Consider the following 23,780-nt stretch of genomic DNA (forward strand, 5'->3'; position numbering starts at 1 on the left):
ACCCCCACTCCTAATCTTGCTGTTATTAATCCCAGAACATCGCAGGTTTGGGGAGGTGGGTGAGTACAACTCTGCAGAACAACTCCACCCCAAGGCGAGGATGTGAAAATGGAGTGTTTGCTAAAATAATATGCTGCAAGAGAGGGAGTTGACTATAGGAGTCATGTAATGATGTCATTGTAGTGTTGTAAGGCTGTTTTACTTAAATATGGTGTTTCCACTGCTTTCCTCGTACCAGTAAACCCCCAAATACAGTCAGATTTGCTGTGTGAAATGTTCTGGTGCCTTCCATGAAATGCCTTTCATCAACTGTTCTGATCTGTTCAGAAGAAGAAGAAGAAGAGAGAAGCCTTTGTTCCAGCATAAGGGGGGCTGCTAAGTGGACCCCTGTATTCAGCCATGAGGTCAGACACACCCAGCACATTAACGCAGAAGCAGTGACCATTCGCCATTCCTCACAAAGGCCTGACCTGACTCACAACCCTGAGAATCATAAGTTCATTTTAAGGCTGAGGTTGGAGTAAGCTATTCTTCCGAAATGACAAGGGCAAGAGGTGTTTAGAGAAGTCTACAGTAAAAATAAGTATGAACAATTTTTTATATGATATTGATAGAATTATTGTTTCTTTATTGAAATGATGACTTATTGTGTCAGGTGTAAAAACGTGGAACATCATAGCACATCTCATGATCCTAAAATGCCATCTTAAATGGACTACAGCACCAAAATATCTGATACGTTGATTTTAGAGAGTGAAAAATGAAAACTGAATGGTCTTATTACTAATATTGATTCTGATGTTGTGAAAATCTGGGTACCTAAAAACAGACAGGCACATATCTGAAAAAAACTCAGTGGGTTTTACACGCTCTTCAAATGCTAAAATGCTCATATTTGGACTCACCTAAACTGTCCATTTATTCATAACAAGTCTGTTCACTCAGTGGCCATCATTGCAACGGCGTTGAGCAGTTACTTTCAGACATACCAGACCAGGCTTTTATGTGAATGAATGAGGAGAGATATTCATGTACTTAAGGCCAAATTACAGTTTCAAAAACATATTTTAAAATCACTGATAAAATATGACAAAAGAAAAATATGCTTATGTATAGTTTGTATCGTTTGGCTCAACAATGCACAGAAATATGATTTTCAGCCCGTTTCAGCCTGGCTACTGCGCATGCGCAGATCTTCACATGGCATTGGGTGTTCATCCGCTGACGATGTAACCAGCAAGCTGATTGGTTCATTTTGTTGAAAGGTGGACCTTTATCCATAAACAGACGCCATGTTGAGCGTTACGAAACCTACCCTTTAAGCTTATTTTTCAATAAGCAATCAGTGTCCTCGTTTATGACCAGTCTTGTGGTTTATGGGCTTCATTGAAGGGAGCAGTGCCGTTTTTTTTTTTTTTGCATGAATAAATGTGTGCAGTCTGCAAAAGCAATCTGCATCCATTGAACTTAAATTACTGGTCCCAGATTGAGTGGGCAGCACTGTCACTGTGTGAGATTTAATAAAGGCAACACAGTGCCAATGTCAACGTGGCAGTGGGCCTAGGTTTGGTCTTAGTCACCAGTGAGGCCAGTGTAGTTATGAAATAAACCACAAAGTAAGTAAAGTAAGTTCTGTGAACTGAGCCAGACCTCACTGGGAGTCAAAGGGAGGTGCCTTTCTGATGACCCCTGTGATGAGCTTTTAACATAGTGGGTGATAAGGAGCTGGGTGAAGAGAATGGACGGGCCCTGTGTCTAAGCACAAAAGTTTAAGGTGCAAGATTTTTACATATTTTCCTGTAGTGTTAACAAAATTAATAATTAATAAAATTCATATATTCTTACACGATTCTTCAGTGTCTTTCACCCAAATCAATCATCTGTCATTCAGCAGCCATGGTTACCACCCACCCCTGATTATCACTTGGTGGCGAGCCAATGTCCCAGACCCAGATTAAGCCCATAGCTACACTACAAACAATTCAGTGATTCACCACCAGCACTGCAGTTTAGTGCAGGACTAGACTAAATCCATGTATTGGAAACGGCTCAGAAAGTTTAAAGCTCAGCAGCTATTGTTGGTCTTTTGAATATGTACTGAAAACAAAACTGATATGCTGATATGTTAATAAATAGAAATGCTGTAAGTATTAATGACTATAAAGCAACCTGTTGAAAATATGGCACCCTTCTTTATCAGTAGTGGAGTTATTAGTTTTGCTAGTACTGTTTTTGGACTACATACTCAATGATACAGTGCAATGCTTTCTGACATACAATGCAAATGTCCAATCTTCTAGTATCTGTTTTCATATGGAGGAGAGCAACCACAGGTAACTTTCCTGTCATCCGAACAACCACGCCCCCTTCGGGGTGACCATAAACCTATTCATATTGCTGCCACCAAATTATAATAATCTTTACTTCCCCAAAGAGCGAAAAACAGCAATTGGAGAGATCTGTGGCTTCAGGCCGTCCGCAGAGAGGATGAAAATGGAAAAACTGTGGGACCCGGCACAGTCAATACGTGTACATCTGTGTCAAACACTTCATCACAGGTCAGTTAATGATGTTAAAATCAGCAGTTCTAAGTCAGAGTACTTAGTGTTGATCCTGAACTGAAAGGGCAAGATGTGTAACCTAGTGAAAAAAATCAAGGAAATTCCAGTTTGACGTTAGCCTTTTACTAGGTTTAATGCAGCCAGCTGGATTGTTAAAACATAGACACCAAAACAGCTTCACCTGTCTGTTATTTTTAATGTCATAATTATCTTCATAATAATTTAATCAAGTTCAAAGTGGGTCTGAATGCTGCATTAATGCCATGATAAAACTATAGGGACTCAAAGTTATTGATTAAATTAATAAATAAATGTATAGTTCAGTACAACACACTGGGTGGGGTTGTTCGTCCACTTCTACAGCGGCACACTAAAAGGACACTCCTCAGGCCCCATTTTTCATTTTTTTCTATGCTGATCATTGACCGTCAATGGCATGATGAAATGTTTGCCTGGCTGGATCAGCTGAGGATGCTTCTCCTATGCAACTAAAATGTATTTATTTAGTCAAATTAGAGCAACTGTTTTAGCCCAAAAAGGGGTGGGGCATATGCAAGGGCAAAGTACCTGGATGTGGTGCTCTCATCCAGAACAGTAAAGCTAGATTTTGCATTTGGCACAGAATAGACAGGAGACACAAAAAACAATGACACGTAGGTATTATTTGTAAAATACATTTAATCCCTAAGTATTTGGGCAACAAAACCGAACCATAAACTATAACTGGTGAGTCACAACAGAGATTTGAGGGAGAGCAGCCAGACAGAGTTCTTCTGAATGGAAAAGCAAAGTCCTTTAATGCAAAATATTAGCGTTTCAATGCATATGCAATTCAAACATTATCATGCGACGCATGTCTGACCTGAACATTTTCTTGACCTGCAATGACTCCAGATAACTGGCATGCTTTAACTGAAATCTCTGCCTATCTTTCTTGTCTCTTGACAAAGTACCAGAAAAAATGATATCACAATAAAAGGCATACATTGCCTTTACGTAGTCATTAGTACAATAATATATAGCTGTACATATTACAAGACACTTTTCAGCATATCAGCATAGGCATTATGTGTTAACAAGACAAGAGAGAGTTGCAGATTGCATGTAGGAAAACACAAAAAAGGTGTGGTGTGCGCATGTGTATGTGTTGGTGTAGGTGCGATGTGGTCAACTGAAGGAGTGCATGATTGCCATTCGGCGAATATTATTTCTTCCCCAAGTGACATTAGACGAGGTTCCCAAAAGCACAGAAGTGTTGTGGTTAAGGGAGGTGTTTAAAAGTTACACTTCTGGTCTCTGTGCCATTATATGCTTGGGAAACTGGGCCGATCAATGTCATTGGGTGACACCTAGTGGACAGCAGAGGTATTAAAGTAGCTGCCTTGACCAGGAGTGGCAGTGAGGTTTCGGGTGGGAGCTTGGCAAACGCCCTCTGACCCAAACGGACCATACTGTCAACACATCATACACACACACTCACATACCAGAGCCTTACAGTATTCTCAGTAGAGTGATTTGTGACACATTACAGCTATGACATTACATTGTCAAGCAACTCCTGGCATTTCAGGAGATTTGGCAAAGAGGTGTCATTTTCAGGACTTTGTAAAAAATAAAAACAATACTATCAATTCTTTCATCTTATTTTTGTTCCTTTCTAAAGCATAGCATTCCAGCGAATGGCTACAGAAGATAGTGTACAATATACGAGTAGGAAATTCCACTAGGAATCAACAGGACATTCTATATATGCAGTCTCGACTTTTTTTTTTACGGGTTAGAACATTCGGTTGATAAGGCTGGGAGGTGTGTATAAGACCTCACTATGGCTTGGGTTAGTCAGAGCGTAGGGATGGCCTGCGGTTGGAAGGCAGGGCGAAGCTAAGCGAGAGGTTCTACAGGTTTCCAACCACCCTCTGTGAAGAGCATGCAGGGAAGAGCAATGCTGCTAAAGGTGTGTGTAATAGAGTGTTAGCGAACATTTTGAAGACTTCCGTTCATCTACAGGCTTTCCATTTATTTAGTGAAAAGCTCAGAAGCATGGGCATGCTTGCAAGGACTACGGAGCTGGCAGCTGGCTGGCCAACCCATATCGGATGGCCTGAGGAAGCCAAGGCTACGTTACGGTAAGTACTGAGGCTACACCACGGTACGAGCATGACATTTTCATTTCCAGTATGTTCCACTTTCTGACCATCTCCCTTCCCCCTTCTCTCACTAATACAGACTTTTCAAGAGCAGACAGACAAGCGCACATTTGGAAAAGAAGGTCATAAGGGTCAGTTCAGTACAATATCCATGCTGGAAAGTCATACAGGGCTGCAAATATATACAGTTTTTTTTTTTACATATACATATGAAAAGAAGAAAAATCAACTGCAATAGTAATACATCTAACTGCTAACACAGGAAGACTACAGAAATTAAGATTAGATTTACATATCCAATGGATTTATACTGTGTGTGTGTGTGTGTGTGTGAGCATCCAATTGCTGACTGTTACTGTCTGCCATTGTGTACATGGTCAAGGTTACCAACAAGTAGCTGGAAACAAGAGCACACAGCCCACACAACTGCAGACAGGGACAATCGTGAGTAGATTGTGGTATCATAGCAACAAAACACACTAGGGAAATAAAATCATATTTGTTCCAAGAGACGAACTGACTACATTAGGAAATTATTGGTAAATACAAAATTAAATCAGGAGTAAAAGCTTCCCTTCACTTCATTGGCTGGTGTCTCCACACGCCCCGCCCTCACAGCCCCTGTAGCCCAATGCCCTTTCAATACACAGGGCTGTTTCGAATGCCGCAGCAGAGCACCATGCTGAAGATCATCTCAAAGATCTGTCAGAAAGGAACAAAAAGTGACAGACATTTTAGACATGCACCAATATGGGAATTCTGTAGGCTGTACACTGTATGTCCAAATGTTTGTGGACACCCTTTCTTATGAACATTATTGGCACCATGCCTAATGCAAGGTGTGGGCTAGAGGGGTATATAGCTCCCAGCATTGAGCTGTGGAGCAGGGTTTTCTGCAATGAGTGTGATTCATCTAATATAATACGTTTGGGTTGGGGTGTGGTTGCGATCATTCAACATCCTCACTAAGGCTGAATGCAGTCATATCCTCACAGCAATGCTCCAAAATCTAGAAGAGCCTCCACTGGTTCTGTGTAACCATAATTGCTTAATTGGTTCTCAAAATAAAACAAAAAAGGGTTTTACTGTAAAGTTAACTGCAAGTAAAATAACCTAGTACTATACAGAACCCTTTTTATGGGAGGATCATTTAAAGAACCCTGTTTAAAATGCCCAAAACGTAAAGGACCTAAATGTATGTCTTTTTAATTAGGGTGGTTTTATTGCCACGCATTATGTATGTACAAAAGTAGGCCCTATATACTGTATATATCTTTCTGATATCAGTCTGTGTATAGAACTTGCCCCCTTGCGGTGTAAACTGTCTAATGTCTAATCTCACCAATCACAAGACAGATGTCACTTTCCCCTCCCACAGATTTAATCACAATTTAAGCACAACTTGAATAGCTAGAACACACCCACACAGCCAAATTATTTACTCACCATGATGACGGCAACAACCAAGGCAGCGATGCCAATCAAGTAGATCTTTTCAGTGAAGAGTGTTTTGATTTTGCTGTGACAGCTCTGTGAAGACAAAAAAAGGGGTCATTTCATTATCATTACTATCATTATTCTTATGTTCATTATTGATTATTAGTCAAAAACAGTAATATGATACATTTTATTTATGTATTGCTTTTTAAAAACAAGGTTTCACCAAGTGCTTTACAGAGCAGTAAAAACAGTAACATCTACAATTATACTTTGTGCTACCAGAAGAGTGTTATCTTATGCAAGTGATCAAACAAACTTATACTCAATAATTATGCATAAAAAAACAATGTTTGTAAAAGAACCTTTTTAGGGTTTAAAAGAGAGTTCTCCACTCTAACAAAAATGGTTCTTTATGGAAGCAAAAATGGTTGTTCTATGGCCAAATGTGTCAAAAGTATTCACATTCATTACTCAGGTAGAAGTGTAGATACTAGGGTATCTACTTCTATAGAATTATCAACTTAAGCATTTTACATAAGTAGAAGTACTGGTTTCAAAACTACTTAAAGTAGAAAAGTAAAAGTAATGTAAGGAAAACAAAAGCCAAAAGCTTAGGCCACGCCACAGGGGCCTATAGTGCACTACCCCCCCCCCCCAATTTTTTTTTTTTTTTCTAAAAACCATAATGACGATAATGTTCTATTAAAATGTTGATGTTGAAAAATGTTGGGATGCACTATGCTGCCTGTTCCAGGTGCAGATCTGCCCACTGAAAATGAATTCATTTTAGTAATATCAAATATATTAAAGGAGCATCTATGTCCACTAAGCATTAACGTGTTTCATGGAGCGGAAAATATGATGAGTATTGTAATTGTGCAAAAAGTCAAACTTCAGTCAGGCATGTTATCAAAAAACCTTATTGGAATGCAAATGTGGAGCTTAGTTGGGACATTTCACTAGAGTTCTCTTGAGTCTCTGCCACGGACATCGTCATACTAGGCTACATATGTCTGCTATGTCACACTTTCCGGATTGCATGATTTATCGGCATAGGTTTTTTTTTTTCTTTTATAATTTTTTCCTGAAAATTTAAAAAGCTCATAGTTGGAAGTTTGGAGTGTGCTGCCTGTCCCTGCCTCCCAGGGCCCCTCGATGTCTCAGGTTGGGTGTCCAGTCCTCAGGGGTCTGGAGCTTTGCTTTGAAAAATCAGTGTTTACAGCAATGATTTTTGAGGGACAGCCAGGGGCATTCGTACTGCGCCGCTAAAGGTGAAACTCTCAGTCTAGTGCAAGACAAAACAACAAACAAACAAACTAACAAACAAAAAAATACTGAACCACTGATGAAACATTTAAGGCTCACCTCTTGATAAGACAGAATGGCCTTTTTTTCAGGGCATAGATCAGTCGCCCAGCCAGTCAAAATCGAGGTAAATCCGTCCTTGCCGCAGCATTGCAGCTGAAAGACAGAGAAAGCATATGGATATAGATGGAGGCCACATGAGTGTATTGTGGTAGGTTGGAAGGTCTGAGTGGGTTTCAGTGGAATGAGAAGGGGTCAGTACAGACAGTGTGTTAAAGCCTTATTGTTAAGCCTCATCTTGGCTTTCTCAAAAGAAAGTGGACTAAAAGAGTATACCGTGCAGAGCATGTAAGAGAGTATAAAATCAATGACATCTGAGGTCGACTCACAGTTTCATGGAAGACCTTCAGCACAGCAGCTGCAGCTTGTTTCTTCTCAGTAACAGTCTCAGCCACACCTCTGTCATACACGGAGTCGTAGAAGTTGATCAGTTCTTTAGAAATCTGAAACAAACACAAATTACAGTCAAGCACAAAAAGTGCAGTCAGGTCTGTTAGCTCACAAGCAGCTGCATACGGGCAGCCTAAGTGTAGAACATGCCACAGGGTGTGTGGAAATGTGACAGATGTGTGTGTTTCCGTTAAGGCAATACATTTGTTAATGCCACATTTGTCAAACCCAAGGATAACTGTGATATAGTCATTGTACGAGAATAGTGGCTTATGTTTTTCCAGAACTTCAAGTTCAGGATTTCAGAAACATTAAATCCTGAACTGTTTCTTTTATAAAATGTGTTAAAAATGTATAAAGCGTTTGTACTTATAACTGAGTATGTCTGCCTTTCCTCCTCACCTTGTCTTTGTGAATAAATCCCCAGATGCCAGCAGCAACCTCACAGGCGAACAGGATAACCAGGCAAGCAAAGAACTAGGAAAAGAAGAAAAGTTCTTGCTAAAATCATTCTGTTACATGGCTCACACACTTACCCACCTGTGCCCTAATACAAAAAAATGCTTCATAAAAAGTGACATGCAGACAGATTTGCTTTTTGAACATTAACTTCTGAACTGATGATTATGTTTAGATTAACTTGGTAGATTGGTATGACAAAGCTGAGCCAGATGTTTTCATTGTAGAAAAATGAAATGTAGGCATCAGACAGCGAGATGACTAGGCAAATTTGCTGTGCTCTGATTGGCTGACAAGTGACTCACTGTTCCGAGCAGGCACTGAGACTCCTGGATGGCACCATAGCAACCGAGGAACCCAACAAACATCATCACGGCACCGACAGCAATCAGGATGTAGACGCCTGAGGAGGGGGAGACAGTGGGTCATCACATATGTTGACAATATTCTCGAGGTGGTCATTTCAAAACCTTGTAAATCCCCTTTTGTGTATGTTTTAATGGTTTTAAAGTATTTGAAAACACTTTGTAAAGGGTTCATGATTAAAATCACAAGGAATACAACATTGTTGCATTAAATAAATATGAAAGATAAGGATGATTTTTACATTCTCCAATAAATTCTGGGCTACAGCAAAAACAAACACAACAACAAAAAAACTAAGTGTGTAATACTCCTTGCAACCACCAGGTGTCAGCAAACGAGCAATTGTATTTCCACAGTGGTAATTCCCTATGCAGTGACATGAGGGGGAAATTCTTGGTGTGTTAAGCATATTAAGCTAAGCATAGCTTCCCGTTGCTTTTACTTTCCATTCTCTCATCTACAAACATCAAAAAAGTCCTGGGCTTGCTAGTCATCTTTATGTAACAACTGACTTGTTGGTCAGAGAAAAGGCAGCAGATATGTTGCTAGCTATGAAAAAAAGTACCAAAGGAAAAGAAATCCACAAATTAAAGCTCCCCTCCCAACATCTCCTAGCCTGTTTATATCCTGCAAAGGCTCTGACTGGCCGACCGCTGTAACCATGGCAACTGTGCCAGGGCAGAGGCCTTGTTGAGCGAGCAAGCGAGCAAGCAAGAGAGAAAGAGACAAAGATGATTAACCCTGATTGATGAAAAAGCACCACTCACAACAACAAACTACTGGGACAAAGGAGGGAAAAAGATCCACCACACAGCTTCCTCTACGTGAACCAATTTTATAGATAAGATTTTCGTCTTGTATACAGTTCTCTAATCTAACAATCTATCCATCACAGACAAACAGGCAACCACAATGGCTTGACATTTTAAAGTTCCTACATAATCACTTTCCTTTACTTCTATTGCTGTGTAACTGAAGAAAAACACACAATGAATCTGAATGTCAGACTGAGGCGCAATCCACATTCCTCAACTCAAGTTAATAAATAAAGTCAAACTTTAAACCGATATAAATTATATTTATATAATTAGAAAGGGATAGAGGCCTTTTACATTGTGAAAATACACTTGAAATTAGAAGGAAAGTCTTTACCCAAGTTCTCATATAAACATTCATGAGCTTAAGAGACCATATCTAATGTTTTACTAGTATTTCATTTGTTTTTTTATATAAACAAAACAGTCATGACCTATTTGTACATTTCCATTTTCCAGTCCTTCTTCATCATTTGACCCATTCAACAGGCTGTTTTAGTTACTGTGCCTTTAAGACTAATATACAGATATTTAGGCTTTTTACTGCAGTACACTCTTAACAATAAAGGTTCTTCAAATGGTTCTTTGAGGGATCCCATAGAAGAACCACTTTTGCCATGCTACTTTGCAATCGTGGCCAGAATTCAAGAAAGCACAATTTCCTTAGGTGTTGAGGAGCTACGAATGGGTGGGTTAACTGCCAGTAACAAATCTTATTTGTTACTTACGTAAACAAAAGATTAAGCAGTACATACTGTAACTCTCAAACCGGCTTATAATTTAGGTTTCCCATGACATGGCCCCATGGAAGGTTAGTTACCAGAGTTCTTAAACCGGCACCTTGGAGCCATCCGCAAATGCTCCACATGTTCGCTCGATCCCTTTGCGTAGCAAGTTGGAATATGTGGATCATCTGTGGAGCCCTGAGGACTGATCTGAGAACCACTGCCCAAAGATGGCCAGTGTTCAATCTATTCATGGCTGTTGAGGTTTTGGCACTGCTGAAAATCTGTAAGATGAATCTACTACTAATAGATGTAGCAGGCCTTAAAACTGACACCTGCCCTTTCTCTCTCTTTCCACATTGTTTCCTCCTACTCTTCTCACACTTTCAAGCCCAACCCATGCAGCATCAGATTACAAAAGAAAGCAGCGAGAACGCAAATGTGATGCATATTGAGACAAGTTCCAAAATCAGGGTCAGTTTGTCTCGCACTAAAAATGTCATTGTTTTGTGGCATCTTTACCATCCGTGTTGTTCCTTTCATTTTCAGGCTGTTCTTCAGTGTCTAATCAATCAGTCTGCCATGCCTGCCAGTGTGACTGCCTGTATCTTCCCTCTACTCTGCTAACGCCAACTCATCTCCAGAGGTTAATTCGATTCTGGCTGTCTGGAGGCCCTGGGTTTGAAAAGGTCTCAAAACGTCCCACTGACATTCGCCGGCTCTTATGGCAGCATGGGAGTGTCTTAAGAAATCGATGGTGGGGTCTGGGGGGGGCGGAGATTGAGCGAGTTTAATTGTAGCTGCTATTGGGCCCAGTAGACAACTGTCAGCTCTCTGTGACAGACCAGAAACGAGCAAGCACTGCCGTGACTGGCATACTGATCAGCTGGACAATGCAGGCCAATCGCTTTTACTTTCTCTGCTCTCTCTCGCTGTACATCTCTCTCTCCTGATCAGTTTCTCTTTGCCTGCTCTTGTTCATTTTCTCTCGATCACTGCCTCACATTCATTAGAGCAACAATCGCCCTTTCATTTCCACTTCAGGACTCATTCATGCACTGTCCCAGTTCCACAAGTTCCACCAGTTAACTATTAACTTATGTTAGAGGTGGTCAGTATCTACTGAGGTTTACTCAGTTCAATGTACAAATGCTAACATTTTGTACTCAACCTCTTGCTTACTTCTCTTTTAGCTACTCACCACAGGCATGTTGTTGTTCATGTTGTAAATGGCAACTGAGCAGCTTTGCAAGTGTTCATATTTCATCATTTTTAAAGGGAAGACCAGCACCAAAGACAACCTCCATTCCTACATTGATACTGTAGTAACTAGACATGCAAACACGATTAACCACCTTTGCTCTTTGCTCCAGTTTGAGAGTAAACAAAAAAAAAAGAGGAAAAGAGGCCCATGGTTAAATAACAAATGAATTCAGGTGCATCCTGCACTTAGGGTGTGTTCAGAGCACGAAACAGTTAAGAGTATATTTGTAACATCCAGCACCTTGTACAAATCTTCTGGCATTGCAAAATCCAGCGTGTTGGGGTTGGAGGGAGGTCGGGGCAGGGCTTTAACAGAACGGGTTAAAGCAAAGAAAGTTGTCATGCCAAATGCAGCTGCTATTCTCGTTAAATTCAGAGAGCAGATGCTGGACCTAGGCCAGCGAGAGAGAGAGAGAGTGTGCGAGCGAGCGAGAGAAATAGAGAGAGTCTCTTATTGATTAACAGGTCACACATTACAACACTGCGCTCTCTCTGTCTCTCTCTCTCTCTCTCTCTCTCTCTCTTCTATATATATATATATATATATATATATATATATATATATATATATATATATATATGGCAGGAGGAGAGAGGGGGAGAAAAAGGGAGACACAAAGAAATAGACAGAGAGAGCAAGACAGAGCGGGAGGGAGAGAGCAGGGCGTGGCACTGAGCGGGAAGGCCAGAGGAAAACAAAGTATGGAAAAAAGGACACTAATGAAATAAAGCCTCCTGAAACCATTAGTGCTGAGGGAACCAGGAGAGTGTGACATGAAAAGAAGGCGGAGAAAAAAAATGAAAAAGCAAAAGGAACAAAAAAAGAAAAAAAAAAAAAGAAGAAGAGAAAGAAAGAGGTACTGAAAGGGGGAAAAGAGAGAGTAGAGAAAGTAGAGAGAGAGAGAGAGTCTCTCTCTCTGTGTGTGTGTGTGTGTGTATGAGAGCGAGAGAGAGAGAGAGAGAGAGAGAGAGAGAGAGAGAGAGAGAGAGAGAGAGAGAGAGAGAGAGAGAGAGAGAGAGAGAGAGCGCAGACAGTGTAAACTGTGCAGACTTTAAACACAAACAGATGGGCTAGAACTGAACCTCAGTGGAAAGTGATGATGTGAAGCAGACAGAGAGCAAGAGGGAGAAAGAGGAATTTTTTGTAACCCGTGGAGGAGGGGGCTGAGCGCATTTTTCCTCTCGTCTTTTTAACTTTTTTTTCCGTCCTTTTGCCACTCCCAGTGCAGGAGCTCCACTTCACCATGGTGAATCGACAGCCACAAACAATTACTGTTATATTTAGACTATTGTGTATTGAGCAAAAAACAACAGCCATGCTACACCAATTAGCTTCCTGCCTCAGTTTGCTACACACTACGAACAACTATAGGGTCCCGTCACAAAGGAAACGTCCCCTGTATCCTTTTGCCCATACGTACTGCTGACTAGAAGCCTGCAGACCTTGGCCTTGCTGGCTATAATTTAGCCCTAATGACACTTATTTCCTGTTCCTGTTTGCCTTGTTTTTCTTTCCTTTGTCCTCTATCCTGCATGCAACACTTAGGCTCCATAGCTCGCACAGATTACCACCACTGTGTAGGATATCTGCCCGCTTTGTTCATTTTGGAAACATGTATGGGCACATACACTTTTCCCTACATTTATCTGCTGAAGGGAGCTTTTCTGTACATTTAGAGAAAATAACCCATTTTCTTTGGGCCTATGATAAGAATTTAGGGAGGATCGAACATAAACTCCACTTGCATAAAGAAAGGGGAAAGTCTGAGTGAGGACAACAGGCGTGTCTGAAAATGAACAAAAAGATGCTGGCAAAATGGGAATCCAGACAACCAGGCAAGACCTGGTAGACCCCATCTGAATCGGTCTTGAGAAATAAGAAAAATCAAGCTCCAGTCTCGTTTCAGATCCAAATTCCGGTCCATCCTTCACTGTGGGTCTGGAAGGATGTGATGCTACTGTTGTTCTAAGAACAATGGACTAGCCACCCCAGTCCAGACCTCAACGTCACTGAACATGTCGAAATATACAGATCAGCCAAGCTGACCTGACCTCTGGTTCAAACGTCCAGTTCCCTTCCTGATAAATTGAAACCCTCAAAGTACGTCACATGCTTGTCCTGATGACCATACATTACAAGACTGACACACTGCCCCGCACTGGTATGCAGGGGAAGTCCAGGCTTTTGCAGTAAGTCATTGCTTCTCTATGATGTCCTTAACAGAAATGCTAGGATCAGTGGCTAGGTTAAGGTGAATAATATGGCAAGAAGAGAGAGAGAGTGGTTCACCTTTCTTGGCCTGCTTTTAGGCCAGCTTTTAGTAGGTACTGACCACTGCACACCAGAAATACAATGCACACAAGACCTGCCTGATGTTGTGGAGATGCTCTGACCCAGTCGTCTAGCCATAATAATTTGTTTGTGGCTCAGATCCTTATGCTTGCCCATATACTGCATGCTCTCTCCTTATCTCTCTCTCTATCTATCTCTATCTCTCTATTCGTCACAGAGACAGACACAGACACGCCTCTGTACAGCATCTGGATAAAAACTACCCACACTTCTTTCCTGCTTTCTCGTCTGCCCGGCCTCCACAATTATTACAATTGGTTCAATAACTGGTACAATCTAGAAATACAAGAATAGCATAAAGGGCAGATATCCAATTGGTTACTTGTTAGTGTGCAGTTCAAGCAGTTATACACCAGTAGTTGCTGATTATAGACTCTGATGATGCAACATAACATTGTAAGCTAGTACTGTGCTAGTGCGAGCAGTGACAATACTCATGATTTAAACGTATATCATATTGCCTGCCTCTATAGTCTTGGATTCTCACTGCTTATGGAATCATACAAGTGCTAAACTACAAACATGAATCAGAATATATCAAACAAAATCAATGGTACTTGTAACAGACGTCCACTTTGATTGAGCAGATGAATCGATCCTGTTCAGCAGTTGTCTAACAGGTGTGGTCTCACGGCCTGCCTGGCAGGCGGCCACAAAGACACTTTTCCTTTCACTACCTTTAAAACCTCTTTTGGGCTTTTAAAAGAGGAAAGCCTTCTAAAGATGATGGCCTGCACTGATGGACTTTTAAAATAGTGTTGAAAAACATTGCAACAGACATTACTCACTGCTCACTGCAAAGACATATGACACTCCCAGCAGATATCTATCTTAAGATCACTGACTGAAGTAGCTAGCTACAAGAGGTATCAGATATTCAAATGTATCTGCACAGTGATCACGATAAAGAGAAGCCACAAGCCATTTCTGCTCATCAGATTTCCATGTCAACTTGCCTTGCACTAAGCAAATTTTGATTTAAAAAGTCAAGAGCATAGAGGGCTTAACACCTCTGCTCTGAGAGGTAAAATGTTCCATTATTTTTTCGTATGTTCTTGCTTCAGAGGCGCAATCCAACACAAATCCAACCACTGAGGATAGCTTCTTTTTTTAGAAGCTACCTTGGCCATTTTCTTAGCCATCTTCTTTCTAAATAAACCAGAGAGTGATAAAAGACATATCAACCAGCCTGCCCTCAAGTATACACCCCAGTGCATTTTCCCCACCTTCAGATGCATCATCAGAAGGGGGGTTTATTATTTAAATATCTTGTTATTTATTTTATTTATTTATATATTAATTTGAATTTAACCAATTGGCAGTATGGCTCCATGAGTATGTTTTGCATCTACTTGTTTCCTTTCTTTTATCAGGGTCATCTAGGGTTAAAGGACAGAATTCTGCGTGCTCACATTTGGCCTAAGCAACAGCCCGAGCCTCTCTTTACTACACCCTATAGCCTACCATATTTTACATGTACAGACCTACACCATGCATGGAAGTGATTAATTGATTAAGTAACATTACATTAGGGCTGGGCAATATAGACATTTTATCGTATTGTGATACATTTTGTTATCATAATACACAATATGCTTTTCTACGCATAACAAGGATATTCGTAGTGCTTTAAGAACACTGATCAAGTTACAAGTAAACAGTGTAATTAGTCTGGATTAATTAGATGAAGTGCAGCAGATGTTTACTGTACTTAGTACGCGAGAATATTTGAATAGTAGTTTTTACGAATCTGCTGCTACTGATGTATATAGTCTGATTACATATTGTGTATTGTGAAAAATGTCTTAGATATTAGATGTAGCATTTCTAAAATAACCCTACATTACGTGAACTGATTTAAAAAAATATGATATAGCAGAAAACTACAGAGTTAAAAGATTAACACATCACAAACCATAAATGTGTGCCTGTGTGAGCATGGGGAAAGGTGGAGTGTTGGAGGCTACAAAACCACCACCTTTAACATCGGAAATGACCAGCAACACAAAGTGTGATTCATGTTGTTCCTTCCTGTTCAGGCTTTCCGGTCTTGCAAAAATGTACAGTTGTCTAATGTAAAATACCCTTACCCAGATACTATAAAAAAAATAATAATAATAAAAAAAAAACCTTTGTGTGCATCATCCATTTATCCTTGTCATTTAGGTTTTGAGGACTTGGTTGTTTGAGATACGTCAAAATTACATCTGCCCTGTCCTTGACCTCAGGTATATTTAATCTGAAATATGCTATGGGTACGTCAGGGAAGTGGGGAGAGCAGCCTATAACCACATTACAGTAAGTATTGCTGCTTGACATGAAGGTTGGTTAGGCTTTATTACACTCTTTCTGGATCTCTTTGGTCCACAATAAAATGCTCAAATGAGCATGAAAAAAGAATGAAATGTAACCCCAAACTTATGAATGAGGAATTCACTTAAGTATCTAAAGTGGAACTGAGCAAGAGACAGATGACACTCTTCGCAAATATACTGGATTATAAGGGAAAGAAGCATAACCTATACATCCACAAAGTGCAATTCTTTTGAAAGTAGAGATGTGATCCAACATGGCGCAATGACTAAGAGCTGCTGGACTGTTTGTCGTCACATGTGCGTAAGCTTAACTGATATTTGACTCACCCTGGGTTACATTTGATTTGTTATGTTCACACTTAGCCTACTTGGTTTCCAAGCCACAGTGCCCAAGAGGCTGTTTAGTCAGGCATGTAAAAACTAAACTTCAAGTGAATTGGAATACATCCTGGTGGTTTCGGGTGAATAATACTGGTGGGCTTGTATTTGTTCTCATCAGACCTTGCAGTCTGATACCGGATTTTTCTTAGAAATTCAAAAACGTATAATACATTATACATAAGAACTTGAACTCTTTGAATGCCCAATACACAGCATGTTTGATGGTCAAAAGGCACTGCACATCACCCAAAAAAACACCATACCAACAGTGAAGTTTGGAGGTGGGAACATCATGGTGTGGGGCTGTTTTTCAGTATACGGCACTGGCAAGCTTCGTATAATTGAAAAAGATGAATGGAAAAACTTGGAAAACTGGAAAAAAAATCTGCTGCCATCTACCTAGAGTTTCTCCATACAGGAGGCATCTTGAAGTGGTCATCACCAAAAAGGCTTTTGTACAAAGTATTAAATAAACTGTGTGGACTGGATGTGTGGACTGGATGGGCTGTTACTGACATCTGGTGAGAATTTCATGTCAATAGCACCCTGAGAAATATATTTACTTAAGAAATTGGTGACATGTTCAATACTCACACACTCACACCCCCACACCCCGCAGGTGAAACAAATGTGTGTGTGTGTGAGTGTGTGTGTGTGTGTGTGTGTGTGTGTACACAAATCTGAAGTTTTACAGAGTGATAGTTAAAAACATTGTTAAATAGTTTCCAATTACACTGAAATTCCCACATTAGTTCCAGGTGCAGAAGAAAGCCGCTACACTCCCACTGCCATTGTTTTGTTAACCTTTCACCCTGTAATCCTTTTGAATTTTTACTACTGCAGGGCACAGCTTTTTCATAGAGTAGGGAATAGGGCATAGGTCATAGGAACAGGAAATATATCATTTATATACATGTGATTTTGTGGTGGGTAAAGATTGGCTAATAATATGAATCACATGCAAGGATATTATGACGCACAAAATTAGACCAGCATACCAGCATTTGGAAACTGTGCTTTAAAGCAACAATATGTAGCATTTTATCGTAATTTGTTTATAAGCTTAGGCTCCAACCGTTACTAAATACACTATAGAACACCCGTGCAGGGCATGCAGGACAAACTGCGCAACCAAATTCAAATTTGTGTAAAATTAAGTAATTGCTTCATCTCAGATCCAAGTTCTGTATCTTGTCCAGAAATCACCTAACACTTATGTGGTGGCTCAAGGCACAAATTACACCTAATTACAATGGCAATTCTCGCATAATGCTGCTTTAAAGTATAAATTAAAGAAATACAAAGCCAATGTTCATGTTTGTTTTCATTGGTGTTTCATGTTTGACAATTCAGCACATGAACGCATTTATTTTCTTTGTGTGACATTTCAGGGAGACCTAAAAAGAAAGCCGCACCTTAAATGTGACCGTAATTAGAACCACAGGTGTAAACACATTCATAGATCCCTTCACACTGCAGAAGTATGTGCTACTCATTGCACACTGCACATTTACACTCTCTGTACTGCACCCTAGCCTGCATGCTTGGAGCTGTAGCACTAGATCAAATCGCAAGCAACCATATCTCAGGGTTTCATCTTATGGTTACACACAGTCATACTGACATAGATGTTCGCGATAACAGCACCTATAAATATGTACCTCTCATCTGAATAAAGCTATATACCGTATATGTTCTTAAAATACTGTACGATTTAACATTTAACTCTTCTGTTTTTTTGGGTTTTTTTTTTCTATTTATCAATGGAGATAAGGTAATGCTACTGATTGTGCCTAAAATCAGTGAACCAAATGAATGCAGGAAAATTCCTGCCTAATGTTTGAGAACCCCATTAGTCTGAAAAATGATTTCTGTGTCTAGCAAGAGGTTCTTGCATGTGCTGGGCTGAGGCATTAACAAAGCAGAACCACTCAAGTAATTTGGTTTCTATGGATATATTACTCTCCTCCCATTAGGGATAATTGAGTCACCCCAACCCAACTCGATTCCTCTAGCACTCTGCCTGCTGCATTCTCCAGCCAAGCCTAACCACACACACACACACACACACACACACACACACACACACACACACACACACACACACACACACACACACACACACACACAGAGAGAGAGAGAGAGAAGGCGTGTTTTCCCAAACTGCACAATATCTGCTTTGAGGGCACAATGGAAAAATTAAAGTCTAAACCCTGGGAAACAATGGCATGACCATGAGTGTAGTCATAACACACCTGCTGGAGAGTTGGCCCTCTGTGCATGTGTCTGTGTGTGTTATTGTTAACTTACTGTGCCTCACAGTAAATCTTGCTCTGCCTTTCTAAATTATATAATATGCAACTACCTTCCTTCCCCTGCTGCTGAGAGCTAGAGCATGCACATGCTGTTACATGCAGAATGAAATACACCTTGCAAGACATTAAAAACACACTGATGAATCAGTCTAAAAAGTAGGGAAATACAATCAATACAGTACAATATTAATGTATTTTTGGTTACAAATACATGAATACTCAAGTATTAATATTTTATGATGCAATATTTTTGAATATCCATTAAGCCCATTGTTGCATTACAAGATTACCGAAATGCAAATCTACCTTAATTTACAGGATAAGGCAGTTTCTACCTGTTGAAACCAAGGTATCGGTCAGTGGATTCATTGTTAGGATGATAGGTGATATCACTGTGGAGAACATGCTCATCCTACACGTGGGGGAACGAGAATACTGCCATAACTATAATATTAACAACAGTCTGTTTAAATAATTTTTAAAAATCATTTTGGAAAACAATCTGCAGTCAAAAACAATGTATGTCACATTCCTTCAATAATCATATTGTGGCTCTAGTACCATGATAATATTACAGTGGGGACTGCAGTGTTATACTGTCTGGCCAAGGGCAAGATCATGATAACAAGGAAGCAATATATATAATAAACCAGACCTCAGAGAGTGGGCAGTGCCAGAGAGGGTTTAAGATGGAAAACCTAAGTGCAAAACGGCCTCAGCAGGGCTTAAGCCCACCTACCAGAAGGCCCACCCAGGCTGAGAGTGCGGTTTTATTTGTATTCTCATTAAACAATTTTATTACATGCTATGATGCTCAATGTGGTGGCAATAATGGCTAAACTGGACTATTTGTCTATGACTAAACAAAGTAAAGACTTGTTTTACATCCCTCATCAATGGGTCATCACTTCAATTTCTCACTCATACCACTTACATCAAAACCATTCCATAATTACGTTTTAATAGTGGTTACTGTTAGATACTGTTATCATTTAGTTTAGGAGAAATGTAACTGGCCTCTTTTCTGGGTCATTTTGAGACAAATGATTTTTATGTTATTTATACAATTACATATTTTGGATATTTTCACCACTGTTACACTACAATAAAATAAAATAAGCTAATTCAAAAGCTTTGTGCTTTCAAACTTACGGTCCATTTTAAACCAGTGCTCCTCTGCAAAAAGCTTACCATGTAACCCTGGCACATGGATGACAAGACTTTTTTAGATTTTACACCTAAAAATAGTATACTTAGCCTTTTTAAGTGCTTAACCCCTCAAACTTCTATTATCAGAGAATAGCCCCACCAGTTTGTACAGAAGTCCCTGTAGTTACTGAGTAATACACCTTAAGGTGTAATAAGCCCTGAAGAATTAAGGGGTTAACCAACTTGGGCTATGTTCTGCTAAAGCAGTTGAGGAAAAGGAGGCCCAGCACCTGTTTCAACATCAAACGACTTCACAGCAGCTGCTCCTGCCATCGTAAGGCATGTCCTTTCACACACACCCCTGATATAAGACATAGGCTGGACTTTGCTGTGCATGACCATTTCTGCAAAAGACCATCTGTTACCTCATCTGGCTTATTTCAGCACTGGTGATAGTAACTTACTGTGTTTGTCTTGTGCGACAAATGTGTTTGACTGTTGTACCAGTGCAAGCGTTGATTCAGTTATGAAAACAACTGAAGCTATATTGAGTTATTACACTTACTGCGTTATGGCACTTCATTCACACCTTATATAGTATACAGTATACCATGCTGTTTATTGGGTTTGTGGCTCAGAATATGCTTTTATTTAGTGTGTCAAATTTCCTAAAAGCATTACTGTGCAAAGTAACAGCATAAAATACTTTCCATGAAGCACTGAGGTTTTCCTGGGACATAATTCAGAAGCTACAAGTGAACCCTGTAATGCCTATGCTGCACATGCTATGCTTTTCACTCAGTCAACAAAACGCTGCATTACGTGATTGTGATCTGTCAGCATCATTTACAGTAAGACATCCTGAAAGGGTGTGCCAATTGTGGCTGTGAATTTCATTCATTTGTGCAAACTGTTTACATCATGAAATAAGGGCGAGAAGGGTTATAAGAAGGGGAAAGACAGAGAGACACACAATCCTCGTCTGGTTTTCTCATCCACAAAAGCTATTTTATGCTTTTATTGTTGCTCTGGCTGCTGTTCTGCCCTGGAGCCTGTCCAGTGCTTCTTGTTTGATCGGCCTAACTTACAGGGATTATCTCACGTTACAGGCCATAATGAGTGGGGAAGGGTGTGTTCAGTCATTGGGTGCTGGCCCATTTCTCTGCACTGAGTCTCTCTCTCTCTCTCTTGTGAAATGGGTGTGACTGGGGTTGGAGCAGAAGCCTGATCACCAAAGGTTCAACATTATGATGCTGTTAGCATGCTAACATTAGCTTAAAACACCATAAAACACAAAGTAAACATGATCGTGGTGAGGGCACAGTGCTGCTCACCCAGCCATAGAACAGTGTAGAACTGCACTGCATTTATGTATTCAGCTCTGTTTAGCCAAGGAGCTAACTTAGTATGCTAACTAACTATGTTACCACAGACACCTAAATAAATAAATAAATAAAATAAAAAACTATGCCACATATTAACATTGTCAAAGTACTCAGTAGATCGAGGCACATTGAATTTATAGTATAAAACTATATATATATAACCCAGACAGAAGTTGGACAGTACTGTGTGTAGGACTGATATAATGAGACACAGATACTGCTTTTACTACTGTTGATGTGTGCTGCAGGCATCATGGATTTTAACTTCGGGTTGGTGAGGCTCTCCAGACTTTCGGAGTAGGGAATTCAACTTGTAAAGGCGTTTTAGCTAACATTTTCTACTTAAAAGTCAAAAATTCCAGCATCCCAGTTAAAAAAAAAAACGCAGCATTAGATCCAGTGCAAAAATACAGCTAAAGTTAGCGTTTCTTCGTACACAGAATTGATTTGCTCTGGAAGTCACGTGCAAAATCTGTCCAGCAACTCTCAAATGCAATTTTGCTAGCGAAAATTTGTGAACAGAAGCCCAATGTGACTCTCTATTAGTCTTATCTTAATCATACAGTAAAGTACCACCAGAGTTGGATTGTTTGTTACTCAAAAATAACAGTAATCTGCTACAAATGACTAATATAGTCTGTTCACGCTACTCTCATACATAATGGTAATAGCTGGGAAGTCTTAGAGAAGCCCTTTCTTTTAAAAGATGGGCACAGTAAAAACTGTATAATATGCGATGTGGCATTATCATATACATCTGACACTGTTCGAAAAAAACAAAAAAAGTAGTTCAAAAACAGCTCAAGTTCTTATGAATAAAATGTCAAGCTCTTTTCGTAAAGAAGCACAGAAACTTTTATAAATTAGCATGATAAGATGCTACAATGATCTCTTGGTAAATTTAAGCTGCTTATTTCCATGCTGTCATATTTACAATCAAAGTCATGCAGTCAGCGGATACACTTAGAAAGACGAGCATAGATAATACATATATAAATAAATACAAATAAATAAATAAATAAATAACATACATACATACTGGCCAAAACTGGAATTTGCAAGATGTCATGTTTCGAACAGTTGTAAGAGCTAAGTTCCTCTTTTTAGTGCCAATTTGTTGTATCACAGTTTTTTCTGCACTCTTTTCAAATTCTGTATTTGCTTGCTTGCATTAGTGTCAACAGGCTCTACTCCTGTGAGACCTTCAGCTGTTCCCAGACATCAGAACGGCCACCCGCAGGGCTCCACAATGGCCAGTGTGTCGCAGTGACCCTCCCCTGAATCCTTGAGGTCAACAGGTCAAGGCCCTGTTAAACTACTCTGCAGATATTGGGGTTAGGGATGGACTGTGACCTCAGTGGTTCTCTATGAGTGGCTGATATGAATGGCAACATATGCTTGCAAATCTACTCACTTATTTATTATACTCACTTACAAAAACAACAAAAATAAGAAACACCTGTAGAGTGTATCTAAACTTTTAGACTTTTTTGGCTTTATGGCTTGTAAGTTTATACTGTTTGAGTTTTTTTTAGTTTTTTTTAAATGACCAAACTGAGGAGTGATGGTCATATTCAACAGCTGAATTCCACTAGTCAGTAAATCCCTGTTTAGCTAAAGCTAATGAAGTTATATTCTACTAATATACAATTATACTGGCCTTTATTATAGTCACTGAAATTGGGAAATCCTCTGGTATCCTGCACATAGTAACACATGCGCACACGCACTACACATACAGTTAATCACATCCCTGACCGGCCTTAAACGTTCAGGAAATACCGTGGATGACTCAAAGGGAATTTAACATTTTCCAAAGCCTCAGAGAAGTCCCTCTTCCTCAACACCCTCCTCTTAGCAAACAGACCTACAAAAAAAAAAAAAAAAAAAAAACCCTCCTCCAAACTCGCACAATAGAGATGATTCAGGGCGCTGAAAATAGAGGGGTTCAGCTTTCAACCAACCCTTTTTATTCAGAGTAAAGAAGGAAAGATGGAAAGAGAGAGGAAACACAGGCCCTCTGTGATCAAGTCTCTCGTTTGGTTCCTTTCCAGTCACCACTAGCACCCTAATGTAGCTACATGGCGAAAATTTACAAGACTTGGTTTCTCGTTTGGATGAGTATGAGGCACAAGTTTTCCAGAAGGCAGGAAATGTAATCATGCTGGAAAACTCTGCCAAGATTCCACCAAGATCCAGCAAGGAAGGAAAATAGAAAGTGTGTGGGGGGCAACAAAGACAAAAAAGTGAATGAAAATGCCTGAGAATGACTAACAGTTACACACCGAGGTGTGGCTGTGAAAAAGCTGATGTTAGCAGGAATTGTAGGAACTAGTCTGGAAAAAACAGCA

General features: G+C 39.9%; 1 protein-coding gene across 1 annotated transcript in view; it reads right to left on the reverse strand.

The window, feature by feature from the left end:
• Positions 1-3,221: 3,221 nt before the first annotated feature.
• Positions 3,222-23,780, reverse strand: part of cd81a (CD81 molecule a) — a 32,531-nt gene continuing 11,972 nt past the window's right edge. The window contains exons 3-8 of the mRNA XM_072671522.1: positions 8,668-8,765; positions 8,306-8,380; positions 7,843-7,956; positions 7,514-7,609; positions 6,155-6,238; positions 3,222-5,410 (exon numbers count right to left, since the gene is read on the reverse strand). Of these exons, the coding sequence (XP_072527623.1) occupies positions 5,348-5,410; positions 6,155-6,238; positions 7,514-7,609; positions 7,843-7,956; positions 8,306-8,380; positions 8,668-8,765 (530 nt within the window). The 3' untranslated portion in view covers positions 3,222-5,347. The remainder of the gene's footprint in view (positions 5,411-6,154; positions 6,239-7,513; positions 7,610-7,842; positions 7,957-8,305; positions 8,381-8,667; positions 8,766-23,780) is intronic.

This window comes from Salminus brasiliensis, chromosome 25 (assembly GCF_030463535.1).
Source record: "Salminus brasiliensis chromosome 25, fSalBra1.hap2, whole genome shotgun sequence".
Taxonomy (NCBI): domain Eukaryota; kingdom Metazoa; phylum Chordata; class Actinopteri; order Characiformes; family Bryconidae; genus Salminus; species Salminus brasiliensis.